This window comes from Mytilus edulis, chromosome 7, assembly GCF_963676685.1.
Source record: "Mytilus edulis chromosome 7, xbMytEdul2.2, whole genome shotgun sequence".
Classification (NCBI taxonomy): domain Eukaryota; kingdom Metazoa; phylum Mollusca; class Bivalvia; order Mytilida; family Mytilidae; genus Mytilus; species Mytilus edulis.
This window is the reverse complement of record NC_092350.1, coordinates 85159464-85183815: the sequence shown is the minus strand read 5'-3', so window position 1 is coordinate 85183815 and position 24352 is coordinate 85159464. Positions and strand designations below refer to the sequence as shown.

Here is a 24352-nt window from a genome sequence, read left to right as displayed (position 1 = left end):
ATGCCGCGCATGCGTGGGATCTAATTTTTATTTAGTCATGACAGTCATGACAGTGAATAATATACAAAAGATAAAAATAAAAATTTCAACATAATTTCTTTTTCTTGTTATAACATATATTTAAGTTCTACAAAATTTAGAGCATAACAAATCATTTATAACAAAATAATGAATCATACCCGGTAAAATCTTAAATTTCTTATCACAAAAGATGAAAAGTGTTAAAAATTGTTGTTAAGGACGCAATGCCGTCTCATCATTTGGAATCAGGCATGTCAGGGCACAATATCAATATACTTTTTTTTTTTGCCCCGGGCAATTTTGAGGTTATTGCATATATACAAACCCAAGCCTTGAACATGTTGAAGGTATTCATAACACATATGTGACAAATTATAATTATTGTACATCACCACCAGTGGCTATATAAATAGGTATATCATCGTCGTAACTAGTCCGAGATTACTCTGACGTCCAAACGGCTGTTTTGCCAGACAAGCTTGTCTCGGACTACATCGTAACATGTGAAGATTGGTTGGTTATTGGTTAATAAAAAAAAGTGACAAATATTTCATGCAAATTTAGGACGTGACAGTTATCAATACATTAACATACAATATGTAGGATTACTCGATCAGGGGTTTAGGTCTTGTAACTGTTGTAAAGGCCATCCCGCACAACCATACCATTGTGAATACCCCACATGTCAATGCATGTTAGGCAATAAACAGGGGTGGATCCAGCCATTTTTAAAAGGGGGTTTAAATCATACTAGTTTATATGTAACTTTTTAAATCATGCATTGATCTTCCAAAAAACATGAAAAAAGGGGGGGGGGGTCCAATCACAGGAACAATTTTTTAACAAGCCCAAATTCTTACTTTGCATTTGAACAGGCTACTATCCAAGAGTGTGGAGTATTGGAACGTCGATTCATACCTGTATGCACAAATTTAACAAATGTGAACATTTTTCCTTCAAACTCTTGGGTGATGATCCATGATCAATGATTATTCTGATAGACATGTATTAAAATATTCATTTCTACTCACCAATTGCAATTTCCAGCTCAGCTTATATTGTACTATAGTTTCCTTCTACCATGTCAACGATTTTGTGTAAAATAAGTTAGCTATTAGAAGCGCTGACACTGCCGACACACATGCGACATGAATGCAACAAAAATAAAGAGGGTACGGTAACGTTAAATCGTTTACGGGCGAAGAATTATTTTCCGTTTTTAATTAAACTTGTCAGATTTGATTAATTATCGTCGAAAAATGTCCCTAATGGATAGTCATTCAAATTAAACCAGCTTTATTATGCTGTATGCATGTAATATATATGTAACCTGGTCTTTAAATGTACTTTAAGTACAGTGTCTGACGTATTTATAAACATTTTCTTGATTATTTATCCTATTTCAAATATAAATTTGAATGAATTTATAAGCCTTTTTCTGCTATAATATTCACACTTTATTTTTTAACGAAGGCTTCTGGTATGTAGTTTTTTTTACAAAAGGCTCTCGAATTATAGACACATTAAAAAATAAAGATGGAAAGTCAAACGCATGAGTCTGGCAAAAATAAAGTTAACGGACAATGTCATGACAATAAACGGAAAACGATAAAAGACAGAGTTATATCTATATATTTTTTTCCTTGCCTCAAATTTACTCAAATGCAATTTATATAGGTAACATAAAAAGATAAATGATAATGCATTCATTTACAATATTTAAAAATAGTTACATCTTAAATTTAATTTAACATATTAAGATCACGTTTTCAAGTGTTCACGGCCGACATCCGTTATTATTAAATAAGGGTGTAAAAATGAATGACAAATTCTTCACCACGTACGGCAGTCTGTAATTGCATATAAAACGTATTGCAATCACTTGTAAACCATTAAATATAAAGGTTCAGGTGCTTATATTCAATAATCAAATATTATTTCGGCAATCTGTTGATTTTTTTTAGTCAATTCGCGGCGATTTGTGCAGCAGTATGACTTTGAGCTACTTTTTTTATTTATATAATTATAAAACAGTGTTAAATAATTAAATAGGAAGAAGTTAGAATTCAAATTGAATATTTGATTTATTTAAATAACATGATTAAGGGGACGTGGTAGACTTTCAGTTAAAAACATCGTCTTCTTTCACAGTTTTATTTTATTCTTGAAAGGGGAGCAACCCCTGATAAATAATGGGAAAGTTTCACTCGTTTTGTGTCCAAATTATTAAAATCTGAACACGACTGGACACGGTCTGACAACATCTTGACGTCAGTTTGTATCCATGGTCTGTTTTGGTCTGACACGGTCTTAACGGATCTAAACAGCTCGCTAGAAGATACAGTCTTAAATATCTTGACATGCCTTAACGGGACTAATTTACCTAATGAAACTATCGATCCGAATGGAGACTTAACGATCTGACAAATCTTGACGTTTTCCTCTAGCGGTAAATCCAGTCAATTAAGATACGATCAGACCAAAATGACCGTTTCAGACTGAAATCGTGCTACTAGTGATCTATTCGTATAGATAATTATTTTTTTTAATTTGACGGTAAATAGCAAAATAATGTTAAAAAAAACCCAAACCAAAACGTTAGAAAACAATTGCATTCGAAATACTACCATGCTTTATTAAAGTAACTGTTTCCATATATTTTTAACTGAGAGTTTTGCGATTTGTTATCACCATATATCATGTATATGGGAATTGTGGTATTCGCTCTTGCATAAATCGGTTGTTATAACGATAAGCTCACCATTGTGAAAAATAAGAAAATCTAATATTTGTGATGTTCTTTAAGATGAATGTTGAATTGAGAAAGATATCCAACGACGGATAGGAGGAACGGATGAATTCAATTGAACAGCGATTTTTACAATAGTTCAATTTTATATTGAAAAGTTCATCGAGGTTAGGTTTTGAAAATATCAAGTGTAATGCAGTAGAGCAATTACAGAATGTAGTCTTATAAAATTCCAAACCATTAAAAGACCTGCACGTCAGTCATTACATGTACGAAGTGTTCTGAATATAACAAATGCATTTATTTTTAAGCACATTCTATATACTAGTTTAACCAATTGAACATGCGAAAATAAATGTTTTGGATTTCGTTCTTGAAAATTACCCACCAAAGCATAAGAATTTGTAATGGTGAAAAGGTGTAATAGCAAAAGTAATTGTATTCTCTTCAAACTGTTTATATTACTAACTGGGATCGTCCTGTAAATTGATATATGTATTATAATTCAACAGTACTATTGATGGTAATACAGTTAACAATAGTGTGCTTGTTGAAATGTCCCGACTCCTTTGCTGATCATGGCTGAATTTGATGTACAAGTATTAAAGATCAAGGTCCTTTTACAAGTGTCTCTTGAACTTAACATTATCAATCAGAATCATTACTGAAAATGAGGTCAGTTGAACTCTGTCTGTCTGCATGACACATACACCTTACAAACATTTTATACACCATGTATTTTTGAAAATTCGGTGAATGTCAGGTAAAACTGGTCCGAGGCCACAATTGTCGTCCCTTGATTTTCGTTGTCCACACATCGAGCCCCTAGTGTTGACAGTGGGTTACTTGCCAATATTTTTTATACCCCTTCCAAATTTATTTCTCCATGTTTAATGCCTCAAATTGCAAGAAGGGAGGTAAAATTACACTGCAAAAAAATTTGGGTTCAGAATTTTAAAGGAAAGTAGTAATTTGGTCCAGCTGACAAAGTTTAAAAATTAGCACTTCGGAAGCTGTAAAAAGATTTCAAGTCGCCCTAAACCTAAAAATGTCCATATTTTGAGTTAAAGCCGATGAAGTTTTCAATAATTTTGTTATTTAATTTGTCCCAAAAGTAGTACAGCACACTGTAAAGATTTCATTGAGAAAGCGCAGTTGGATTTTTTTTAATTTCCATTTATGTTCTAAAAAAATATGAACTACAAATAAATTGTGGTCTCGGACCTAAGAGGTGAAATCTGTAAATATAGAATCTGTACTTTGGAAACTTCCCTAAATGATTTGATGGTGTCAATTTGTCAAATAGCATGACACTAAAGGATGTAAATTTTATTTTAAGCTGGGGTCACACATTCACGATTTTTACTGCCGTCCTTGACAGGACCATTCCCGATTAAAATTTATCAAAAGTCTGATCAAGATCCTATGAATCGTGGATGTAAATTCAAACTTTAAAGATTTAATCACGACAACAATCAGATATTGTTCAGGAAGCGTCGATATTCAACCGTTTCCAAGCGAATTTATCCCGATAATCCCGTTCTAAATCCTCTTCTAATCCGATTTGTATCTTTCGCCAGGTAAATTTCGACCGAGTCTGTCACGACTGCGTCCCGATTCTACCGAATGTAATCCGACAGAGATCAGATAGTGACAAGACAGTGAACCGACGCTGACGGAATTTATCCGTTCGAACAAATTTCTCCAGATCATTCCCGTTCCACAGGACACCGTCCCGAATACACATAACATTGTTAGGAATTCGATCCGATACAGCAGAATCTGTCACGACATAGGCACGATTGTAATACGACTAGACAAAATCGACTGAGTTTCCCCGAATGTTACGGGATGCACCTAACTGTCGGGGTGCTTTGCCGAACTATTCGGACCCTTCCCGACAAATAGGAATCTGTTACGAACTAAAACGACTGCGTTCAGACAATAATAGGACATTCCAGATAATTGAGGATACTAATCCGACTTTTTCAATTTCCGTGTCGTATCGCTGTCTGATCTCAAACGGGAGTAATAATCGGCAATGTGTGAACTCCGCATTATAGAATTTCTGCAAAAATGACTAATTTTGGTATGTTATGGTCAAAATAGGCATTTTATAGCTTTTTCAATGTTGATGCATAAATGGCATCCTGACTTTCTATCTGACATGTTTGAATGTGTCAATATTTGTGTTTCTATGCCTTTATCCAGTTCTATTACTTATTTATGCACTTTGAATCTACAGAAAAGAAGGTCATCTCAGACAATATGTGCAAAATGTGTTGTAAAAATGACCCTTGTCTAACGCCCTGTTTGAATGAAGTCAAAAGTGGGAAGCTTGGTACATAAAAGTTGAAGTCCATAATATAGACCTCACTAAATTTGTATAAAAATCACTTTACAATGTGTATTGTACCTGTTTCATTTCACATAATGTCTTTCTTTTGTTCTGTAGGATAACAAGTGGTTCAAATATGAGCCTGTTGAGACTAAAATTGCATGCAAGTTTTTCACTAAAAAGGCAAAACTCTTTGTATCAGACCATACTGTTTCCAAGAAAAGATAAATGCAAGAGTCTGTTTGTGCTCAGAACTGTTGTATCATGTCACATGAGTATAGAAATGAAAAAAATGACACAATATTTTTTTTATTTCTTATAGCCTCACTATGGATTTTTTAATGTAAATATGTGGCACGGCCTAAATTGACCCTAAATTATTTCCAGTCTAGTCTTACTTGGTCTAAGACCCTTTTAAACTAATATGATATGTTATTTGTAACTTTTCTTTTTATTTAAAGTACATTCAATACATATGTAAGGATTATTTATAGCCAAAACGCTTCACAAATTTAAAATTGCTGGGAAATATTACATCTTCATGTAAGGCCCTCCTTTATTGAAAAATCTCGATTTTTAGGTGGAGGCTCATATAAAATTGACTTTTGAATGATTATGGTAAGTCTAACAAATTAAATGAGTACTCTATTGCATTTAGTACATGTGAATTAATATTTTCAGGTATTTAAAAAGTATTGTTTTGCGATATTTGAAATTTTAAAGCCCCAAATGTTGATAGTTGAAATTTTACAATTTTAACGTCAAAATTGAACACGCAAAGTTGAGTATAGCATTTAACATACTGTCTATAATATATATCCTAGTGTTATCAAACTTTGTAAGCAGTATTATAATTTATAAAGCTTTAGTCAAACCAAGTTTTATAAAGATTGGTCAACTTTTTCTATCCTATTAGGTCAGAGACCACAATTGTCGTTGTCGTTGATTTTCGTTGTCGGACCACAATTGTCGTCCCTTGATTTTCGTTGTCCACAAATATAGTTCCTAGTGTTGACAGTGGGTTACTTGCCAATATTTTTCTTACCCCTTCAAATTTATTTCTCCATGTTTTATGCCTCAAATTGTAAGAACCCCGTAAAATTACACTGTAAAAAAATTTGGTTTCAGAATTTTCAAGGAAAGAAGTGATTTGGTCCAGCTGAAAAAGGTGAAAAATTAGCACTTCGGATGCTGTCAAAAGATTCCAAGACGCCCTAAACATAAAATAGTTCATATTTTGTGTTAGAGCCGATGAAGTTTTCTATAATTTTGATATAATTAGTCCAATAAGTAGTACAACACACTGTAAAAATTTTCATTTTCAAATTGTGCTCTTGGACCAGTGTTGACAGTGGGTTACTTGCCATTAGTTTTTATACCCCTTCCAAATGTATTTCTCAATGTTTAATGCCTCAAATGATTGTTCACCAGCAGAGGTATCGACCCAGTCAAATATTAAATCATTCTCTTCAATAGAAATGTAATATGTCAAACTATCGGCAAACAGGAATTTTGAATAGACGGCCAGACAAAACCAAGCGGTAATAAACCTGCTTCTAACTTCGAACACGCTGGTAAAAGCCTAAAACGACATAAACGTTTATTATAGTCTTCTTGCAACCATTTTAATCACTTTAAAAATCTTTAGGTACTGAAATACTGATAATGCAATAATGATTAAAATAACATGTGTTGCAAATTGATTAACAATGTTTGAAATAGAATTTCTTCTCAATATTGTAACATTACACTTTCATTGAATTAAAGGTTTAAAATATTATTAGAAATATAAAAAAAAAATGATATACATTAATCATGTTTATGTTGTTTCATAACCCTGACTTCCTGAATCATAATTAATTGATTAGTGCATTTAAACTCCTAACACCAATTTAATATGGAATAAAAAAAAAAATTACATGGCGGCTGACTGGACAATATTAAAAGTTATACTTTAATAGGAATAGAAAACTTTAATACTATTAAATTATTTACATAAACCAAATGATCTACCTGTTCATGGTCGTGTTGATCTGGCATAAACCAGGATGATATGGATATTGGTCTGGTGCATATCCTATAAAGATATGTATTTACTGTAATCCCCCTATTGGTTTTGTGATTTTAACAAACATTACATTGTTTATTTTAGCAGTGTTAAGGTCAGTGATTTTAATTGTCTACCTACATGTTGTATCTTCCCCTATCCATTTAATAGAAAAGCTCTCAGTAAAAAGTAAAACAACAAGCATACCGAACTTCGAGGAAAATACAAAACGGAAAATCGCTAAGCAAATGGCAAAATCAAAAGCTTAAACAAATCAAACGAATGGATAACAACTGTCATATTCCTGACTTGTTACAGGCATTTTCTTATATAGAATAAGACATCAACACATCTAAGCTAAAGCAAGCATCCAGGAATTTGATGACCCATTTACGGCATTGCCTGTTTTCTGCTCGTCGTTTGGGTTGTTATCTATTTGACATATTCCCCGTTTCCATTCTCAATTTTAGTTGTCATGTTTGCCTTCTCATCCACCCTATCCATTTGTAAATGGAATAGCCATTAGTAAGACTACACCACATTTAAGTTGGAGTAGGTCATTTTCCTTTCCTTACCGTCCTTATCGATTTAAATGGAATAGCCATTAGTAAAACTACATCACATCTAAGGTTGAGTTATCATTTATTCTTCCCACCCTCCCCTGTCCATTCTCACGAAATAGCCATTAGCACGACTACACTACAGCTAAGATGGATGTTATCATTTTTCCATTTCTACCCTCCACTATCCATTTTATTGAAATATTCATTAGTTCGACTACACCACATTACGGGGTTTGAAGGAGATTAAAAATATTTTTTTTTCATTCTTTTTATGGAAAGGAAAACCCGATAAAGTGAAAAGAACAATGATAATGTCCCAACACTGTGATGGCGGTCTTTAGATGCCTACTATTTACTTTGTTTGTTTTAGTGTAAAAATGTCTTGGCTGTATATATTGATAGACCCTCAAAATTACTGCCCTTGGAAAGTTTTCTGCTTAGTTATATACACAAATCTGAAAGACAACAATTTACACTTAATTAAGGAAGGATTTCTTTATTTAGCATGAAAAGTCAATCACTTTTGGCATGATATCCTGGTAATGGTATCCAAGTTGAAAAACAAGTTGAAAGTTGGAAAAAATACTGATATTCTGGCCCAGTCCATATGGCTTAAACCAAACATCAAAATGAATGGCAAGATGATTTTAAAGTTTAAATATATTGAAAATTGTATATTTTTTATTATGATGTCAGATAATAATACATTATCCTCATTTGAAGAATTATGAAAATCATATAATTGTGTAGAGTTTAATGGTATTTTAAGTGATATTCCAAATAGATGGAAAAGTATCACAGAAAGTAGTTCTAAACTTGATAAAGTTAAAAAAAAAACAAAATCTTGTAAATTTTTCTATCAATTATTTCCGGATGATGATAAAGTGTTATCGTTGTTTTCCTGAAATAAATAGGAAACAGCTTTAAATATGCCCTTTATTATAACCAGAAATTTGTTTTTACAAAATTTTCAATTTAAGATTGTTCGTAGGATTCTACTATGTATTTTTTTTTAAATTAAAATGTAAATTAAAAGAAACTGAACTATGTACATTTTGTTCAGAAATTAGTGAAAATATTTTTCACATTTTTTGGGAATGTAATGTAACACAACACTTCTGGCTATCCATTAAAGATTTGATTAGAAATGATGACATCCTCTTGCCTTTCAGTGCAAAAGAGGTCATTGTAGGTGTGTCTGAGGATTTTGTCAACAGTAAAACAGTTAATAATATCTTGCTGTTAATTAGATACTATAGATACAAATATAGATGTAAGAGCATATTGCCCAAAAAATATGGGGGAATAGAATATTTGAAATATTGGATTAATATAGAAAAACACTCTGTATGTTTCTTAACCTCAAAAAGTAAAAATGGATCAGCAGTGGCAATTGTTAGAAGCAGCATTTAGTTAAAAAAATCAATTGTAATATTTATAACTTATTATACCATTATGATTTGATCGATCTTACAAGTGTTACCTATTTTTTTATAATTTTTATCTAATACTGTATAATGTTATTTCACATGTTTCATCTTGAAAAATACAAAAATTACAAAAAAGGACTACACCACATCTCAGATGGATTCATCGTTCCAGCTTTCTATTTACTCAAATTCCAAGTCAGGCTTTAATACTGATTACAACAGACAACGCACGTTTTTCCATGGGTTATCTTTATCTGCAAATCAGTCAGTATATGGTATGTTTATAATTTAAATAATAGTATATTATATTTGTATTACGGCAGAATTGAAAAACGCATTTCCAATTTTGTAGGAAGGACCAAAACAATTAATATGAAATTAGGAATTTATCAAGATTTTAAGAAATTCATTTGAATTTTATTGGTTGATGTAAAAAGAGAGCACTCTCAGATCCTTGCATGAAAACTGTCATGTTATCCATTAAAATAATTTCGTCCCTAAGTTCAACTTACTGATAGGAGCAAGTTAAAGTATCGTCAAATAATGTCACATAATTCCCAAACACTTCAATGGATTGATAAGGATTGGATCAAGCATATAATGATGAACTTGATTAAGGTATATTGAAATATAAGTCAATGATACTTCACTCTCATTGAAGCCATGACATTTTTCCTTGTACAAAAATTGAGTGTTGTTAAATTTCAAACTATTGGAAAACAGGAAGTGGATAGAGAGCAGATATAAAAATTTCTAACTCGCTACAACTCAAGTTGAGTCTCAACATTAACAATTTAGCTGCAAACCAAGGTTCAACTCATTCTGCAAACCAAGGTTTAACTCATTCTATTCAAAAGATACAGAGGAGAACGTTTGGTGATTCCTAGTATAATTTCAGTGTTGTAAAATTATCAGCAAACAATCACAGATTTCTTTCAGACAGACAGATTCTGAGTCAATTAAGCAATACTAGACCAGACAGTCACTTTGGAATTCTAGGTAACAAACCCAACAAACATTTAAGTTAATTCGATTACTCTGAAAGACTTTGAGTACTGTAATACTGCTTATTTTAAATAATATACAGTAAATACTAATATATTCTAACCTTAACCAAATGATCTACCTGACCATGGTCTTGTTGATCTGCCATAGAACCAAGATAAATTGGACGTGGCTGACATTGGTCTGCTGTTTAACCTATAAAAATCGGTATACAATTTTATTTGTTAATTGTTGCCTAAGGTGTGTTAATCTACTGTTGGGCTATTTTGTGGCAGCCAGTTTTAATTGGTAGAGGGACCCAGAATCCTGGAGAAATCACTGACCCGCGAAAAGAAATTTAGAGTCTAGTGCAACTGAACGAGGCCAACAACATTATCATGTCTGGTACTTTACCTTTTCAATCGGGACCAATGTACCAAAAGTGAATATAATGGCTCTAAATTCAACCTTTACTCTTATAATATTTACCCTTTATTTTTAGCTGGAGTACTTGCTAGACGATTAAAACTTTAATTCTTAAAATATTTACCCTTTATTTTTAGCTGGAGCACTTGCTGGACGATTTTTAATTTGTTGCCTAGTGGCAGTTGTTTTTGCTGTTGTTATCGTCATTCTCTCCCTAGGAGTAGCCGGGTCCCATAGATTGGGGTCTGCAATGAACTTGGCATCTATTTTTGGTTTGTTACCAGAGGGTGGTCTGGCTGGATATGTTGCTGACATGGGTCGTCTTTTGCTATATTTATATTCTGTCGCTGAAGATACACGCTGAGCATAAGGTGATCTTGGGACGCTGAAACAAATTTTTTTTTTGAAAGTATTTGAATCTTTCAAGAAGCAAATATAGTTGACATACTTCCCCAAAGTATCTTGGAAATGAATCTAATCATTTAAAACTAAGTGTGACCAATGAACAATGAATAAGGTCAAGACAAGAACTATCAGTTGACTTAATTAAAGGAGTCGTTGCCCTTGTAGGAGTATTTTATCCATTTATGCAGGAAATAATCAAGGATAGAGAATACTATAGCTTTAAATAGTGACCAGAAAGATAAGGTCTACAAATAAGCCTAAATATGGAAATCCATTTTCATTAAATTCATGACAAGCATTGACATATAAGTGTTTCTCTTTTTATATAGATTAAACCTTTGTTTTCCTGTTTCAATGGTGTAAAACTATTCATTTTTAGGGCCTTTATAGCTTGTTCTGTGTGAGCCAATGATCCATATTGAAGGTCATACTTTAACCTATAATGGTTAACTTTTCAAAATTATGACTTGGACGGAGAATTGTCTCATTGGCACTCATACTGCATCTTCTTATACATATCTAACTACATGTAAGAAGACCAAAGTCTACTGCGAGTTGTCAAAAAATAAGATCACCCCAACTTTTTTGTGGGGTTCGTGTTGCTTAGTCTTTAGTTTTCTTTGTTGTGTCTTGTGTACTATTATTTGTCTGTTTATCCACTTTTTTTTTAGCCAAGGTGTTGTCAATTTATTTTTGAATCTATGAGTTTAAATGTCCCTCTGGTATCTTTCATCCCTCTTTTAATAACCTGTCCTTTTGCCCTTTATGGTTTAAGTCTTTTCATAACTATCATTACTTAAAGTGTTTTGTAATTTATTAGGTAGTATGGGTGTCTTTTGCCATCTTGGATTGTAAAAAACATATATCCTTATAAGGTCCAAATTTCAATCAAGTTAGCAAAATGTGATGTAGGAATGCAGATAACTATATAATACTAATGTGGAGCATACATTTCTTGAGAGGCTAACAACACTTTCTTTGTTTTAACCTCCCCCCTCCCCTCCTGACTTACTCTTTCTTCTTTCTCATTTCTCCTTTCGTTTTTCTTTGTGTTTACAACCCCCCCCCATGACTTACTCTTTCTTCTTCCTCATTTCTCCTTTAGTTTTTCTTTGTTTTTACAACTCCCATGACTTACTCTTTCTTCTTCCTGATTTCTCTTTTCGTTTTTCTTTGTTTTTACAACCCCTCATAACTTACTCTTTCTTCTTTCTCATCTCTCCTTTCGTTTTTCTCAGTTCCTCTAGATACTGAGCAATCAATAGATCTTCATAACTGACCATGTCTGTATTGGTTCTACTTAACTGGACTGATTGTTCCATTGGTAAATGGATCTTAGGTGGGTCTTCTTTCTTCTTCGACATTCTGTAACAGAAAAAAACAGGCCTTTTAATAGAAAAATGTCAATTTATTTGCTGGATATATATATTTGTACTTTGAATACATTATTATTTATTGGAAACCAATTTTCATTGATTTCGTAGGAACAGATGAACCACAAATTCAAATGTTCAACAAATTACAAATTTTCTATAGGCTTTATATATACGCTAACGTCTTTTTTTAAAAGAAATTTTGACCTCAGAGAAATTATAAAAAAAGTTGGGTTTATGAAATAAAAAGTATTATCTGACTAAAGTAATAATCACAAAAACATTGAATGGCATGAATCAACAATGACCGCAAACATGTAAATATGTCCACTAATGCAACATTTCGTTTCAAAGTGGACACAATCTGTTGGGAAGTGGACAGATTCTTATAGAAAAAAAATTAACTCATTTCTTAGCATGATAAAGCCACATCATGTTCACTTTTACTGATTAGTTGTTGTCAATTTACCATTCAGTTCAAGTTTGCACATTTTGTATTTATTTTATACTGATGTTATGGTTCATCATAATCTTTTTAGAGCGTATTATGGTCCTATAAATTTACATTCTGTGCACCTGAAGCAGTTTTAAGGCATTTAATTTTATGTTTCAGAAAATTATAATTTTTTTCTGGATTTTGCTATTCTGTTTCGTTCATCACTGCAGAAGGTGAAAAATAATAGTTTGGAAAGAGGTTTTAAAAGCTCCCCTAATAAAATTATTGTTGTAAATTGACTTGTATTGATTGAAAATGACAAAAGTTGGACAATAAAGTAAGACTGGCATACACAGCCAATAGGTAATATTTGAACTGAGTAACTGAATTGACTGTAACAAATGAAACTCATGTCTTTCTTTATTGTGTTATCTTATGCAGACTTAAAAAACGTGCTTCAACATCTAGGCAAGTTTTTAATTTTCATGATAAGTGTATTGCTATAAACATTTTTTTTCTCATTGTTTTTAAATGAAGTGAGATTCTGACAATCAGTATTTATAATTCTTAATCATGTTTTTGGTTAGCGGTTTAGTGTATTGTTATAAATATTTTTTACATTGTTTCTATTAAATAAAATGTGATTTTTACCATGTTTTTACTGTGTCGAAAAAATGGTCAGCATGGTACATGTAAGTGTATTGCTTATAATACTGTAAATTATTCTTTTTCATTGTTTCTTAATTATAAATATAGTGAGATTCTGACAACGATTTTTAATTGGTTGAAAAATCTTAATGATGTTTTGGTTAGTGTATTGCTATAAATATTCCTTTTTCATTGTTTCAAAAGGATTCTGACAACGTTTTGTTGTTGTGTTGAATAATTCGTTATCATGTTTTTGAATATAGTGTACAAAATGGTGTATTGCTATACAAATATCTATTAATTCATCTGAAATTTGAATAAAAATTGGGCGCGAACGATACATGTATTTTGGGGCGAACATGAGGTGCAAATGAGTAGGGTACAAAGGTGTATTGGGCGCGAACGGTCCTGATACTGGTAGTCATCAGGTCAGGAATAACCACCAATTGGTGGATTATACCTCAATTGACGTATAATCCACCAATTGACATATAATGGTATAGACCAATTGGTGTATAATTTTTTGTTTTTCAAAGCAAATTATTTCACCAAAATGGAGCATTGTTTTCTTAAAACCATATTATGGTATGAAAACTTGTCAAACATTCCTAGTTTAGTATAGTGACATAACATATTGCATTTAAACAATAATTGTATTTGAAGTTTCTTCTATTGTTATCTTGTCAATTCTTGATTGGCAAAATTACCTGTAATCACCTGTCAATGGACATCATTACTGTCTGCAGTCATGTGATCATGAGTACAACTCCACAGGTGAATGGAGCTCTTTGTTAATACTTGACTTTCATTATCAAAAGTCAATCATGGTCAATAGTACAAATGTTTCAACAAAAGAATTGTTGTACACATGCATTCTCAAGAGATGCAGCAAGCTTTAACAAAACTGAAACTTTTGGAGGACTCAATAAGGGACATGAAATAGGTTGCAAGTTGCAAAATCATGCTCCTATCTCACACTTGCATTTAATTACAAAAAACTTGCATTATACATCAATTGGTCTATACCAATATACCTCAATTGGTGGATTATACGTCAATTGAGGTATAATCCACCAATTGGTGGTTATTCCTGACCTGGTCATGTAGTGTTCGGGCAAACAAACATAATCTTTTAAATGGCCTGAATGTTGTGTAAAACAAACTAAAATAATCAATAAGATGATCATCACTTCTAAACATTGAGAAGAAAGCTGCACAGGTTTTTCTGTCTCATAAGAGGAAATTCATCAAAAGACATGCTGTAGACACGTCCATTTTTGTTGTGATGTTTGATGAACCAAAAATTACATTAATGATATAAGTGCAATTAAAGTAACCTGTAATGGGTGAACCTGGCTTTTAATAAAACTATCTAAGCAAACAATTATCTAAATAAAGTGTTTCTATAAACTTGTAAGATTATGAAATATTAGTATAACGCGAGATGGCGCTGATCAGCTGAACGAGCACCTGCTGAAAATTATAGAGCGGTAAACTTGTTCAATTTTGGATCATTTATCTTACTTACTCGGACTGTAGATTTTATGGTACAATGCAACAATTAAATTAAAAGATACGTCGCACTTCGATGGACAAAACTAGTTAAAACGATATTGTTTTGGCTTTATTTACACTTGTCTGCCATCTTGAAATATTTAGATATTACCAAGGCGACTACGTCACTAGAGTCGGATTATCGCCCCTGATTATCTAACTTTATAAGCGATTTTTATAAAAATTAATAGATGTATCGTTAGAAGTAGAAATGTCTGAAGTTTTATTGTTCATTTCGTGATTTTAATTGTTTTTATTGTCTGATGGATTGAACACAAATACAAAATTTACAGTGTTAAGGATGATGTGTTGTATAAATGACCCTTGTCTAACGCCCTGTTTGAATTAAGTCAAAGGTGGGGAGCTTGGTACATAAAAGTTGAAGCCCATAATATAGACCTCACTAAATTTGTATAAAAATCACTTTACAATGTGTATTGTACCTGTTTCATTTCACATAATGTCTTTCTTTTGTTCTGTAGGATAGCAAGTGGTTCAAATATGAGCCTGTTGAGACTAAAATTGAATGCAAGTTTTTCACTAAAAAGGCAAAAATCTTTGTATCAGACCATACTGTTTCCAAGAAAAGATAAATGCAAGAGTCTTTTTTTGCTCAGAACTGTTGTATCATGTCACATGAGTATAGAAATGAAAAAAAAGACACAATTTTTTTTTATTTCTTATAGCCTCACTATGGATTTTTTAATGTTAATATGTGGCACAGCCTAAATTGACCCTAAATTATTTCCAGTCTAGTCTTACTTGGTCTAGGACCCTTTTAAACTAATATGATAAGTTATTTGTTACTTTTCTTTTTATTTAAAGTACATTCAATACATATGTAAGGATTATTTATAGCCAAAACGCTTCACAAATGTAAAACTGCTGGAAAATATTACATCTTCATGTAAGGCCCTCCTTCATTAAAAAATCTCGATTTTTAGGTAGAGGCTCATATAAAATTGACTTTTGAATGATTATGGTAAGTCTAACAAATCAAATGAGTACTCTATTGCATTTAGTACATGTGAATTAATATTTTAAGGCATTTAAAAGGTAATGTTTTGCAATTTCAAAGCCCCAAATGTTAATAGTTGAAATTTTACAATTTTAACGTCAAAATTGAACACGCAAAGTTGAGTATAGCATTTAACATACTGTCTATAGTATATATTCTATTGTTATCAAACTTTGTAAGCAGTGTTATAATTTATTAAGCTTTAGTCATACCAAGTTTTATAAAGATTGGTCAACTTTTTCTATCCTATTAGGTCCGAGACCACAATTGTCGTCCCTTGATTTTCGTTGTCCACAAATATAGTTCCTAGTGTTGACAGTGGGTTACTTGCCAATATTTTTCATACCCCTTCCAAATTTATTTCTCCATGTTTTATGCCTCAAATTGCAAGAACCTCGTAAAATTACACTGTAAACAAATTTGGTTTCAGAATTTTCAAGGAAAGAAGTGATTTGGTCCAGCTGAAAAAGGGGAAAAATTAGCACTTCGGAAGCTGTCAAAAGATTTCAAGACGTTCAATAGTTCATATTTTGAGTTAGAGCCGATGAAATTTTCTATAATTTTGATATAATTTGTCCAATAAGTAGTACAACACACTGTAAACATTTTCATTGAGAAAGCGCAGATGGGATTTTTTTAATTTTCATATATGTTCTAACAGAAATGCACTTCGAATTAATTGTGGTCTTGGACCAGTGTTGACAGTGAGTTACTTGCCATTAATTTTTATACCACTTCCAAATTTATTTCTCAATGTTTAATGCCTCAAATGATTGTTCACCAGCAGAGGTATCGACTCAGTCAAATATTAAATCATTCTCTTCAATAGAAATGTAATAATATGTCAAACTATCGGCAAACAGGAAGTGGATACTTCACACATTTGTTTTGAATAGACGGCCAGACACAACCAAGCGGCAATAAACCTGCTTCTAACTTCGAACACGCTGGTAAAAGCCTAAAACGACATAAACGTTTATTATAGTCTTCTTGCAACCATTTTAATCACTTTAAAAGTCTTTAGGTACTGAAATACTGATAATGCAATAATGATTAAAATAACATGTGTTGCAAATTGATTAACAATGTTTGAAATAGAATTTCTTCTTAATATTGTAACATTACACTTTCAATGAATTAAAGGTTTAAAATATTATTAGAAATATAAAAAAAATGATATACATTAATCATGTTTATGTTGTTTCATAACCCTGACATCCTGAATCATAATTAATTAATTAGTGCATTTCAACTCCTAACACCAATTTAATATGGAATAACATTTTTTACATGGCGGCTGACTGGACATGATTAAAATTTATACTTAAATAGGAATAGAAAACTTTAATACTATTAAATTCTTTACATAACCAAATGATCTACCTGGCCATCGTCTTGTTGATCTGACCTAAACCAGGGGGATAGGGATATTGGGCTGTTGCATATCCTATAAAGATCTGTATTTACTGTAATCCCCTTATTGGTTTTGTGATGTTAACAAACATTACATTGTTAATTTTAGCAGTGTTAAGGTCAATGATTTTAATTTGTCTACCTGCATGTTGTATCTTCCCCATTGCCTGTTTTCTGCTCGTCGTTCGGGTTATTGTCTGTTTGACATATTCCCCGTTTCCATTCTCAATTTTAGATGTCATGTTTTCCTTCTCATCCACCCTACCCATTTGTAAATGGAATAGCCATTAACAAGACTACACCACATCTATGTTGGAATAGGTCATTTTCCTTTCCTAATCTTCCTTATCAATTTTAATGGAATAGCCATTAGTAAAACTACATCCCATCTAAGGTTGAGTTATCATTTATTCTTCCCACCCTCCCCTGTCCATTCTTCATTGTTCTTATGAAATAGCCATTAGCACGACAACACTACACCTAAGATGGGTGTTATCATTTTTCCATTCCTATATATATATATACCCACCCTATCCATTTTATTGAAATATTCATTAATTCGACTACACCACATTACGGGGTTTGAAGGAATATTTTTTTTCATTTGTTTTATGGAAAGGAAAACCAGATAGAGTGAAAAGAACAATGGTAATGTCCGAGCACTTTGATAGCGGTCTTTAGATGCCTACTATTTACTTGTGTGTTATAGTGTAAAAATGTCTCGGCTGTATACATTGATAGACCCTCAAAACTACTCTCTTGGAAAGTTTTCTGCTTAGTTATATACACAAATCTGGAGGATAACATTTTACACTTAATTAAGGAAGGATTGCTTTTGGCATGATATCCTGATAATGATTTCCAAGTTGAAAAAAAAGGTTGAAAGTTGGAAGCAATACTGATATTCTGGCCCAGTTCATATGGCTTAACCCAAACATCAAAATGAAAGGCAAGATGATTTTAAAGTTTATATATATTGAAAATTGTATATTTTTTATTATGATGTCAGATAATAATACATTATCCTCATTTGAAGAGTTATAAAAATCATAATATCAATACTAGTTTTGTAGAGTTTAATGATATTTTAAGTGATATTCCAAATAGATGGAAAAGTATGACAGAAAGTAGTTCTAAACTTGATAAAGTTAAAAAAAAATATAAGTAGAAAAAGTTTAAAAAGAACCAAAATCTTGTAAATTTTTCTATCAATTATTACCGGATGATGATAAAGTGTTATCGTTGTTTTCCCGTAATAAATATGAAATAGCTTTAAATATGTAGATTGAAGATTAGAATGCTATATATTCAATGCCCTTCATTATAACCAGAAATTCGTTTTTACAAAATTTTCAATTTACGATTATTCATAGGATTCTACCATGTAATCTTTTTTTTTTATTAAAATGTAAATTAAAAGAAACTGAACTATGTACATTTTGTTCAGAAATTAGTGAAAATATTTTTCACATTTTTTGGGAATGTAATGTAACACAACACTTCTGGCTATCAATTAAAGGTTTCATTAGAAATGATGACATCCGTTTGCCTTTCAGTGCAAAAGAGGTCATTTTAGGTGTGTCTGAGGATTTTGTCAACAGTAAAACAGTTAATAATATCTTGCTGTTGATTAAATACTATAGATACAAATATACATGTAAGAGCATATTGCCAAAAAATATGGTGGAATAGAATATTTAAAATATTGGATTAATATAGAAAAATACTATGTATGTTTCCTAACCTCAAAAAGTAAAAATGGATCAGCAGTGGCAATTGTTAGAAGCAGCATTTAGTTAACAAAATCAATTGTAATATGTATAACTTTTTATACCATTATGATTTGATCGATCTTACAAGTGTTACATATTTTTTTATAATTTTTATCTAATACTGTGTAATGTAATTTCACATGTTTCATCTTAAAAATACAAAAATTAATAAAAGCACTATACCACATCTCAGATGGATTCATCGTTCAAGCTTTCTGTTTACTCAAATTCCAAGTCAGGCTTTAATATTGAATACAGCAGTCTACGCACATTTTTCCATGGTTTTTCTTAATCCACGAATCAGTCAGTATATGGTATGTTTATAATTTAAATAATACTATATTATATTTGTATGACAGCAGAATTGAAAAACTCATTTCCAACTTTGTAGGAAGGACCAAAACAATAAATATGAAATTAAGAATTTATTAAGATCTTCAGAAACTCATTTTTATTGGTTGATGGTAAAAGAGAGCACTGTCAGATCCTTGCATGTTTAAGTCTGGTAGTTTACCCAAAGCCAGAAAGCTCACGTCTGAAAATATTGTACAGCTTTCTGCATGTTCTGACAAAAAATAAATGTTCAATTGGGAGCAAAGTTCCAATATAATGGCACTAGATTCAACCTTTACGGTACTTAAATTATTTTGAGATTTACCCTTTATTTTAAGCTGGAACACTTGACGGACGATTTCTAATGTTTTTCCTGGTGAGTTATTGTCGCTGTTGTTACTGTCATTCTCTCCCTAAGAGTAGCGAGTCATCTATTATTATTGTCTGCGATAAATTTAGCATCTATTTTTGGTTTGTTACCTGAAGGTATTCTGGCTCGATATGTTGCTGACATGGGTCGTCTCTTGCCATATTTATATTCTGATGCTGAAGAGACACACTGAGCATAAGGTGATCTTGGAACACTGAAACAAATTTCAAGCTTCTTTATAATGAAACATGAGCAAGTCTTTCAAGAGTCAATTCTAGTTGACATACTTCTCAAGAGTATCATGGAAATAGACCTCATCACTAAAAACTAATTGTGACCAATGAACCATGAAAATAAGGTCAAGGTAATTTAAGGTAGTATGCGTGTCTTTTGCCATCTTGGAACATAGATCCTAAGGTCCAAATTTTCAATCAAGCTAGCAAAATAAATAAAGTCAAGCATATACTTTTCCTGAGAGATGATACATAAGGCAAACAACACTATCTGTGTGCCCCCAATGATTTACTCTTTCTTCATCCTCATTTCTCCTTTCGTTTTTCTTTGTTTTTACAACCCCCCATGATTAACTCTTTCTTTTTCCTCATTTCTCCTTTCGTTTTTCTTTGTTTTTACAACCTCCCATGATCTACTCTTTCTTATTCCTTAATTCTCCTTTAGTTTTTCTTTGTTTTTACAACCCCTAATGACTTGCTCTTTATTCTTTCTATTTTCTCCTTTCGTTTTTGTTTTTGTTTCTTAAACCTTATGGCTTACTCTTTCTTATTCCTCATTTCTACTTTAGTTTTTCTTTGTTTTTACAACCCCTCATGACTTACTCTTTCTTCTTCCTCATTTCTCCTTTAATTTTCCTTAATTCCTGTAGATACTGAGCAATCCATAGACCTTCATAACTGACCATGTCTATTGGTTCTACTAAACTGGACTGATTGTTTCTTTGGTAAATGGATCTTAGGTGGTTCTTCTCTCTTCTTCGACATTCTGTAACAGAAAAAAAAATAGTCTTTTAAGGGGAGATAACTCTTTAAATCAGTTAAGCGTTTGTAAAAGTCAAGTTCATCAATGTATTTTAAGCATTTACCGGAAACAGATTGAAAATAATCTATGGAACCGAGAAGTTTAGAATATATATTTGAAAATGGTTGACACAAACATACTGATGATTTTAAGAGTTATTTCCCTTAACCTAGGTCTACCTCCTTAATAGAAAAATGTCATTTTATTTGCAAGATATATGTACTTTAAATACATTATTATTTAGGAACAGATGAACCACGAATTGAAATGTTCAATGTACTCCAAATTTTCTTTATGTTTTATATATACTGAGATTGGCAAAACCATGAAATCAAGTATCCATGAAAATGCATGTTTTTCTCAAAACACGAATATTGATACCCCACGAAAATAAATAAATCTACAGTATACATGTACATAAATTAAAAGAATTTCAAGATTCAATGTTTTACAAAATTTGATGCATTATTCAAGTATTAACTGCAACAGGTTACCGCGTTTACTAATATAAAATGTTTTACAGAATTCAAGTTAACCCTTACCTTCTGAGTCTCTAACAATCTGTCCTGTGACATAAAAAAAGATTGACAGTTTATTCAAATTTTCATAAAATTTACTGATCTTTTTTTAATTTGATCCTTTTAATTCAAATATGTTTTGTTTAAGGGCTACATGATGAACATTACAAAATAATTAAAATAATTCAAAACAAACCGGATATATATATAATATAGTTAATTGCTATTGATTAGTAATGCAATGTGTAGTGTGTTTAAATATAAAATCAGTATTTAGTTCTATTATAATCTTAAATCAATCCTATTTCTATCTTATTTTTGAGATATAGTTTTTCAAATGTCACGTCATTTTCGTGCTGTTTCAGAAATTCAAATGTCTGCGTGACGTTATTGTTGTGCCTTTTTACTACTTCGTATAAGACGTCATTTTATGACTTTTTGCGTTCAGGCCTGGACCAAGTCGGGTGTGTCTATTTTCTGTGTTGGTCTTCAAAGTATTATTTATTAGGGTTTTGTTTTCTGTAATTAGTTAAGACGTCAGTTTTATCATGTAAATCTTTTATATTCATTTGATAACATTTACTGTTTGCAATAGCATTAATTGTTCCAAATAATAAGGATGTTATTATCACAGGCAGAAAACTAGCCGTATTTGGGTCTTGTGTGGACAAGGCGCTGTTTTGACGTATTGAATTTTAAACCTGATGCCTTTTGTTATCTATTATTCATGCTTTTCTTTGCCTAATACGTTCTCCTATTTATTTGTATTGAAGTCCTGTATTATTATGTTGTCATTTTAATGTTATATTTAACAATGCCATGAAAGTGCGAGGTTTGGCATGCCACAAAACCAGGTTCAACCCACCATTTTCTTTAAAAATGTCCTGTACCAAGTCAGGAAAATGACCATTATTATATCAATGTTCGTTTCTGTGTGTGTAACATTTTTACATTGTGTTTCCGTTGTGTCGTTTGTTTTCTCCTATATTTGAGTGTGAATTCACATTACTATAAGACGTGTCACGGTACTTTTCTATCCCAAATTCATGTATTTGGTTTTGATGTTATATTGGTTATTCTCATCGGATTTTGTCTTAGTCCGTTGCTATGTGTGATACATTTGAATGTTGTGTCGTTGTTCTCCTCTTATATTTAATGTGTTTAATTCCCTCAGTTTTAGTTTGTTTCCCCGATTTTGTTTTTTGTCCATAGATTTATGATTTTTGAACAGCGGTATACTACTGTTGCCTTTATTTACGATAAATTCAAATATATCTAATGTGGCGTTCACTTCGAGATGGCAACAAACAAAAAACTAATATGCAAAATAAGAATCATGCTTAGAAATTTAGAGTATTTCGTTTCAAAGTGGACACAATCTGTTGGGTAGTGGACAGATTCTTATAGAAAACAAAATTAACTCTAAATTTCTTAGCATGGTAGAGCCTTAAAAATCATTGCAAAAGGGACATTTGTCACATCATGTTCACTTTTACTGATAAGATAATGTCAGTTTACCATTCAGTTTAAGTTTACATGTTTTTTTTTTTATACTGATGTTATGGGTTCGATCAGCATTACTTGTTTGGCTTATATAAAAAAAACTTTTTCATATCAGGACATTAGAGCCCAATTTTTATTGGTTTTGCATTTAATAATTTGTTATCGAGTTTTGGTTAGTGTATTGCTATATATATTTTTTTTTCATTTCGTCTAAATAAAGTGAGATTCTGAAGGTTTGTTTTGTGTCATGGTAAGCATATTGTAATAAATATTTTTGACATTATTTCTAGTAAACAAAGTGCGATTCTGACGTTTTTTTGGTGTTGAATAAATGGTAGGCATGCTTAGTGTATTGCTATACTGTAATTTTTTTTTCTCTTCATCTAAATATAGTGAGATTCAAAAGGAATTTGGATTCTGACAATGTTTTGTTTTTTTGTTGAATAATTCATGTTTTTGGATAGTTTATTGCTATACAAATATCTATTACTTCATCTAAAACTCAAATAAAAATTGGATGCAAACATGTAGGGTGGGAAAAAACTTCGGGGGGAAACATGTGAGGTGCGAATGGACCTGATACCGGTAGGGTTAGGGCAAACAAACATATTCTTTTAAATGCCCTGCATGTTGTATAAAGCAAACTTAAATAATCAAACAGAAGGTCATGGCTCCTAAACATTTTAAGAAGAAAGCAGGTTTTCTGTCTCAGAAGGGGAAATTCATCAGAAGCCATAAACCAACAATTACAAAATATATGTGTAATTTAAGTAACCTGTATTGAGTGAACTTGGCTTTAAATAAAACTCCCTAAGCAAACATTTCTCTAGTAAAGTGTCTCTATAAATTTGTAAGATTTGGATCATAACGAGACATGGCAATGATCAGCTGAACGAGCACCTGCTAGAATAGAGCGGTAAACTTGTTCAAATTCGGATATTTTTTCTTATTTACTCGGACTGTAGATTTTATGGTACCATGTAACAAATAAATTATAAGATATGTCGCACTTCTAAGGACAAAACTTGTTAAAACGATATTGTTTTGGCTTTATTTACACTTGGCTGCCATCTTGAAATATTTAGATATCACCAAGGCGACTACGTCACTAGAGTCGGATTATCGCCCCTGATTTTCTAATTTTATATAAAGCGATTTTTATAAAAATAGATACATGTATCGTAAGAAGTAGAAATGTCTGAAGTTTTATTGTTTATTTTGTCATAACTTCGTGAATTTTATTGTTTTCATTATCTGATGGGATGAATTAAGATTAGAATACATGTGGAAGTTCGCTTGTCATGTTTGTCAGATTTTCGGAATCCTCTGGTCTTATCCATTTGAAATGCCTTTAAAAAATTGCCCTTTCAGTAGCGGATTTAGGGGGGGGGGCAGGGGGCCCCCTCCCTTTTTGGG

General features: G+C 31.8%; 1 protein-coding gene across 2 annotated transcripts; it reads right to left on the bottom strand.

The window, feature by feature from the left end:
- Positions 1 to 10254: 10254 nt before the first annotated feature.
- Positions 10255 to 24023, bottom strand: LOC139482705 (uncharacterized). Of its 2 annotated transcripts, none has more exons than XM_071266771.1 (4): positions 23891 to 24023; positions 12164 to 12328; positions 10683 to 10943; positions 10255 to 10348 (listed from the first exon to the last, which is right to left on the bottom strand). In XM_071266771.1, exons 2-4 carry the CDS (start codon positions 12325 to 12327, stop codon positions 10258 to 10260), a joined length of 516 nt encoding a protein of 171 aa, XP_071122872.1. In that variant the 5' UTR covers position 12328; positions 23891 to 24023; the 3' UTR covers positions 10255 to 10257. The 2 variants fall into 2 exon arrangements, with proteins under 2 accessions (XP_071122872.1, XP_071122873.1); XM_071266772.1 differs by lacking the exon at positions 23891 to 24023 and adding an exon at positions 14949 to 15065.
- Between the last annotated feature and the right edge of the window lie 329 nt (positions 24024 to 24352).

Coding starts and splice junctions, on each gene's coding strand:
- LOC139482705 (XM_071266771.1), bottom strand. CDS start 12,327: ATGTCGAAGAAGAAAGAAGACCCACCTAAGATCCATTTACCAATGGAA. Junction 10,944..12,163: donor GAGATGAGAAAGAAGAAAGA/GTAAGTTATGAG, acceptor AATTTGTTTCAG/CGTCCCAAGATCACCTTATG. Junction 10,349..10,682: donor GCTCCAGCTAAAAATAAAGG/GTAAATATTTTA, acceptor CGATTTTTATAG/GTTAAACAGCAGACCAATGT.